The sequence below is a fragment of the Lonchura striata genome, chromosome 5 (genome assembly GCF_050655825.1).
Source record: "Lonchura striata isolate lonStrDom1 chromosome 5, ASM5065582v1, whole genome shotgun sequence".
NCBI classification, from domain to species: domain Eukaryota; kingdom Metazoa; phylum Chordata; class Aves; order Passeriformes; family Estrildidae; genus Lonchura; species Lonchura striata.
The window spans coordinates 30735550-30741553 of record NC_140707.1 but is presented as its reverse complement, the minus strand read 5'-3'; the positions used below and the strand labels follow the sequence as shown (position 1 = coordinate 30741553).

Sequence of the window (6004 nt, the reverse complement as noted above, 5' to 3'; positions counted from 1 at the left end):
CGCCCCACGCCAGCCCCGCTCAGCCCCGCCGGGGCCGGGACCACGCCGAGCACGCCCCGAGGGGCGGAGGGGCCGAAACGCACCCGCCGCGGGCATCCCGGCCCGGCCCGGCGGGGAGGGGCGGCCGAGCGGCCAGAGCGGCCCGGGGAGGGGCGGCCGGCGGCGCCCCCGGCCCGCCACGAGCCGCCCGGGGAGGCGGGGGCGGCGAGGAGGCCCCGGCGCCCTCCCCCGCCGAGCGGAGCCGCCCCCTCGCTCCCGGGCGGCGCTGCGGGGCGCCGCCCCCGCCCGCACTCACCCGCCGAGCCCAGCAGCAGCCACAGCAGCCACATGGCCCCGCGCCGGCCGCCCCGCAAACTTCGGGGCTGCTCCGCCAGTGCGGCCCCACGGAGCTGCGGCGGAGCGGCGGTGCGGGGCCGGCCCGGGGGAGGGCCGGGGGCGGTGCCGCCGCCGCCCCGCCCCGCCGGCCGGCCGTGCCCACCCGCGGCTGCCGCCGCCCCGGCCGCGCGGGCGAGGGGCCGCCTTGTCTTCCTTGCCGCCGGTGCCCATCGGACGCCTCCGGCCGGTGCCGGCGGCCGGGTTGCGGTGGCGTTAGCGTGTCTTAGAACAAACTCTCCGCTTGCAGCGGCGGGCAGGAGCCCTTTAGGAGCACCTGGAAGAGTTTGGGTCAGAGCTGCACCCCTGCGGACATGCAGGGGCATAAATGCTCGCTCAACACCTTCTGCAACAACAAAGGGATAGATTGCTTTCAAAAAGCCTCCCTTTACATCTTCTCATGCATGCTCCTCTAAACTTCATTCCCTAACTAGAAGACAGGTATTTCTATAACAAGTCAGAATCACATTGGAAAGGACTTCTGACATCATCATAAAATCCAGTTTATGACCAGACACCACCTTGTCTAGACCTTTGCACTGAGTGCCATGTACAGTCTTTTCTTAAACACTTCCAGGGACAGTGACTCCACCACCTCCCTGGACAGTTCATTCCAATACCTAATGACCCTTCTGTGAAGAAATTCCTCCTACAATCCAACCTCAATCTCACCTGGCTCAGTTGAAGACCATGTCCTCTCATCCTGTTACTGGCTGCCTAGGAGAAGAGGCCAACTGACTACAGCCTCCTTTCAGCACTTTGTAGAGAGCAATAAGGTCATCCCTGAGCCTCCTTCTTTCCAGGCTAAACAATCTCAGCTCTCTCAGCCACTCCTCACAGGACTTGTGCTCCAGACCCTTCACCTCCTCCCTTGCCCTTCTCTGGACACACTCCAGCACCTCAGTGTCCTTCCTGAATTGAGAGGGACAGAACTGGACACAGTACTCAAAGTTTGGCCTCACCTGTGCCCAATACAGGGGGAAGTGCCAAGTACAAAGGGAAATCAGAGCCTGTGGAGTTTATTATCCTAGTAAAACTCTGAGACACAGGATTTGGGAAATTTATATTGCATTTTCAATCTAGGGGCCCAATCCTGACCCTACTTGGCTTCAGTGGGAGCAGGAGTGGGCCTTGTTTTAGGGAACAACATTTTTCAGCATGTGATGACCAGGAAGAAGTCCTGTGTGCCATTCTGCCTTCATGCAAAAATCATGAATGCTTCATTAAGTGGTACCTTTTGGTTGTAAAGTATTCCCCTGTGTGTCAAGTACATAAGTAGATCTGCATGTGTACAGAATAAAGTTTAACTCTCTAAAAAGCTTGCAGCATATATTTAAGAGCTGAAGAGGAAGGCTTAGTGCAGAAGGTATTTTAGCTAAGAATTAAAGCCAGTTTATAGCAGTAAAAAGCTGCCAAATGATTTCTAAAACTGTGCTCAGCTAATCTGCGCAATAATAACGTTTCAAGCAGAATTCTTACAATTCATGTTTAACATACTCAGAGGAGCTTGTGGAGATTTACTGATACGGATTTCACAGCATTTTGAAAGATTAATTTAATTTTTTATTTAAAATAAGGTTTTTATTTAAGTACTTAGATGTAGCTTCTCTTAGTTTTTCAGTGGTATTTTAACCACTGATAGCTAATTCCCGCATAGAAGTCAGCTTGGGAACTCATTTCCAGAAGGAGGTATGAGAAGGAGGAGTGATTTCTGACTCCTGAGAGATGTGGCTGTGGGAATTTCCTCTGCCTGCCAGGACACAGATCCCCAGCTACTGCCCTTCCTTCCTGGGGTCCAAGTGTGACACCCCAGTGTGAACATCTCACCACCACCAGCCAACTCACCCTGACTACATGCAGCAATTGGGGTTCAGAGGCAAAGCAAGGGGGATGGGAGCCTCTGTAGCCATTCCCAAAAAGCAAGACCTTCTAGTTTGCTGAGAGATTAAGTGGGAAGCTCTTTGCCTGTAAAAGCATTTTGTACACCTCTGCTTCTTAGCCAACACAGAATAGAAGGTCCAGTGTGATTACTCGTTACCTTTTGGATGCTGGGCTATGTGAAAATGTCTGTTAACACAAAGATGCAGGGAGAACAAAGACAGGCAGAGAAACCTCAGTAACTTCATCAGGGAAAATGGACCAGACAACACTGGCTGCTCCCAAGAACATCAGAGAAAACTGATTAAACCTTGGTAGATGGTGTGAAGTCTACCAAGAAACTGTCTCCCAGATGCCTTGCAAACTAAAGGTGATTATTGCCTATGGTATAGGATACGTGAAGGGATGCAATGGGAACAGAATTTTAGGAACTTGCAATATTTACTGTGCAATGTTTAGGGCAAGGAACACAGGAAGGAATAAAGGTGGATCGAGGAGGAAAAAATGTGGGAAAATAAAGGAAAAAGGGACGAAAGGGACTGGCCAGATCTAGCTGAGCCCTGTGTTTGATCACCACAGCTATCCTATATTCTAATTAAATCCTGTTTCTATCTATCTTACATGTAGGTAAACTATCACTTCTGAGGGGATATGTGTGAACACTAGCAAACTTCCAACTAGATTAGCCAACAAACAAACAGTCTGAGTATGTGTAAGTGAATAGGACCACAGGCTTCGGGTCAAAAATGCACACTCTGATTCTCTTTATCCTCACATGAACTGCCTTCTTCCCCCTCACCAGGGAAGATCACTGGGTTTGTCCCTCAAAGCAAGATGTGATCTCAGCTCTGCTGCAGACTTTGTGTGCCCTCAAGCAAGTCACTCTTGTCAACCTATGCTTTGGCTCTCGATGAAACTACCAGCTATCTACACCACAAAGATAAAGGATAAATAAATGATTTCAGGTTGCTCAGAGTGTGGCTAAATTCTGAATGGCTACTAGTAATGCAGGATACCAGCGTATAATCAGGACAAACAAGGAATATTCTCTGAAAAAGAGATTAACTTCATAGTAAATTATGCTGAAGTAATTACAAGTTGTCATAGGATCCGTTATGAGAAAGCCACATCTTTTGGCTTTGTGCACTGTGGTTAAAGGCTAGAAGGGGAAATTTTCTTCAAACTAGCTTATCACAGAAGACTCATTGGTATTCCTACAAGATCACAGAGTTACAGAATCACAACATGGGTAAGGTTCAAAAGGACAACTGGTAGGTCCACATGGTCCAAATTCTCTGCTCAAGTAGGATTTCCCTAGAAGACATCACTTGGGGTTGTGTCCAGACAGCTTTTGAGTATCTGGCATGAGAGAGACTCCAGAACTTCTCTGGGAAATCTGTTCCAGTACTCAGACACCCACACAGTAAAATTCTTCCATATATTTGGGTGAAACTTGCAGTGCATAAGATTCTGCCAGCTGCCCCTCATCCCAATGCTTGGAGCCAGCAAGGAGAGCCTGGTTCCATTCTTTTGGCGATCCCCTTCAGATACCTAAGTACAGATATCCTGATGAAATACCCTCTCAGCCTTCTCCGGATGAACAGGCCCTGTTCCCTCCTCCAACCCTTGTAAGAGAAATACTCCAGTGCCCAGATGATCCTTGTAGCCCTCCACTGGACCTGCTCAAGGAGCTCCATGGCCCTCTTGTACTATGGAGCCCAGACTGGATGCAGTGCTCCAGATGTAGCAGCAGCAAGCCTGGTTTAGGTTTTGCAGGCCATGGAGTGTCTCCAACTCACATTGGTAGACCTGACAGCTCTTATCTAGGGGGACAAATGATTATTCCTAAGTACATTGCAGAGCATCTGCATCCCCAAGAGAACCTGACTTCTCTAGGAAGTACCAATTCTCAGCATGTTGTAAGCTGAAGCTCAAATTTTTCATTTCTTGTTTCTAATCAGCTCAGTATACAACCCATATTTAATTTCACAATCATTATTTTAAGGTAGAAGTTGATTTTTTAGGGAGCTGATGTTGGTTTGAGGCAAAAGAGCAAAATGCAATAATAATCTCTAGGTACAATCTAAATTTGCTGACTTCAATCTGTAAATAGTACTCTGAACAAAATTAATACTAGTGGTTTATATGTGTCATGCTCAGTGACAGGATTGATAATGATGAAAAGTCATGACTGTTGTAATTAAGGATAAAAAATTGTTATAATGTATTGCAATATTTTGTATGTGACAGAACTGCCACTTAGTAAGCCTGGGAGTTTGGAGCTGTGGTTTTAGCAACAGCTTTTTGAAGGATTCAATATAATAATAATCAAATTTTTAACACATTGCAACAAAATGATAAATGCAGATCCAAAAATATTTATTAACTTGTCATCAGCATTAACATCTATCAAGTTAAACAGGTATATTAGCATATCAGCCTATATCCATCTATCCATTAGAATTAATCTTCATTATGGCTTTAAAATGTTTTGATCTCTAGTTCTCCTGGCTGTTGAAGCAATATTCTCTCTGCAAAACAGAGTTGAAGATCAGTTTTTAAAGGAGGAGTCATACCAGGCATTCAGAGTCCCTGAAATTACTCATTTGCTTCTCTCATCTTGAGAGAAGAGCTATTAACGTTTGCATTGGTCCTCATCATTGTGCCAGTTTAAAACATAAGGATTAAACCAAAAGCAAGGGACAATTCTCAGATACGTGCAATTACATTGGCAGAAGTGTAATCGAACTCAAAGAAAACAAATTGAACTAGGATGGAGCTCAGAGTGAGGCAAGCCCCTCCTGCCTCCTGCGTACTCTGGTCTCGAGAGCCTATGGTGACAGGAAGCACCTGGGCAAACCCATGCATCTTCCCTTGAGCTCCAGCAGTACGAGGCTTGGATTCAGGGATCCACCCAACCTCCTTGGCCTGCCTCTGTGCTCCCAGGAGCACACTCCTCACTGCTTCCTCACGCATGCAAATGGTAATTCTAGGACTGGTCTCTAGAGATGTGAGCTGGTCCATTCGCTGTGCGCACAAAAGGATTTAATGAGCCTCCAGAAAGAGTATGTTATGACGGACCAAATCTGTGATGTTCTGCTGGTATGAATGAGGTTATCTTAAGTGTGGAACCCTCTTCCTCCTCTCCTGCCAGGCTCTGGGGTCAGCAAGTTAGAGACTCATAGCTCTCAATAACCCCTGGCCTTTCTGCTCTAGTGCTATGAAAAGGGGAGGTCCCAAAGCTTTGGCCCATTCATTTAAATTTCTTTCTTTGCCCAGCCTGCAAAGGGCCCTCTGCTGTGCAGCTCCTGGTTGGCCTGAGCTGCTGCTCTAACAATACTCCCTGTTTGGGACTTGGAAAACAGAGATGAAAAGTCTTGTGAGGTCAGTATGTCCTTAAGCTGAGCAGTGTAGGACTGATAGAGCAATGCTTTTGTTGTGCTTTTGAGCTGTCCCATACTGCCATGGTAAGAAGCTGGAATGCCTTGGCAGTAGCAGCATTTCCTGACAGCATGCAAGGGCCTTAGCTCACAACTTTGCCTACCATGATGGCAACTTGGGAGTATTACTGAGTGATGTCTCCTGCACAAAAGGTGCAGGATACCATCCCTAATTTTTATCACTCAGGTGGCACACAGCTGTTTCTCCTCATCCTTATTTTACTCTGAGCTATGTTAAATTTCAGCTGGGTCATTTTCAAAGCAGTTTTCCCTCTTCTAGCCACCCACACACAAACACACAGCCCCCCATACTT

General features: G+C 47.6%; 1 protein-coding gene across 2 annotated transcripts in view; it reads right to left on the bottom strand.

Annotated features, from left to right (window-relative positions):
- Nucleotides 1-437, bottom strand: part of LDLRAD3 (low density lipoprotein receptor class A domain containing 3) — a 105137-nt gene extending 104700 nt beyond the window's left edge. The window contains exon 1 of one of the 2 annotated variants that reach the window (XM_031505051.3): nucleotides 296-437. In XM_031505051.3, the coding sequence (XP_031360911.1) occupies nucleotides 296-329 (34 nt within the window). In that variant the 5' untranslated portion in view covers nucleotides 330-437. The remainder of the gene's footprint in view (nucleotides 1-295) is intronic. The other variant, XM_085580197.1, reaches the window with a different exon arrangement.
- Between the last annotated feature and the right edge of the window lie 5567 nt (nucleotides 438-6004).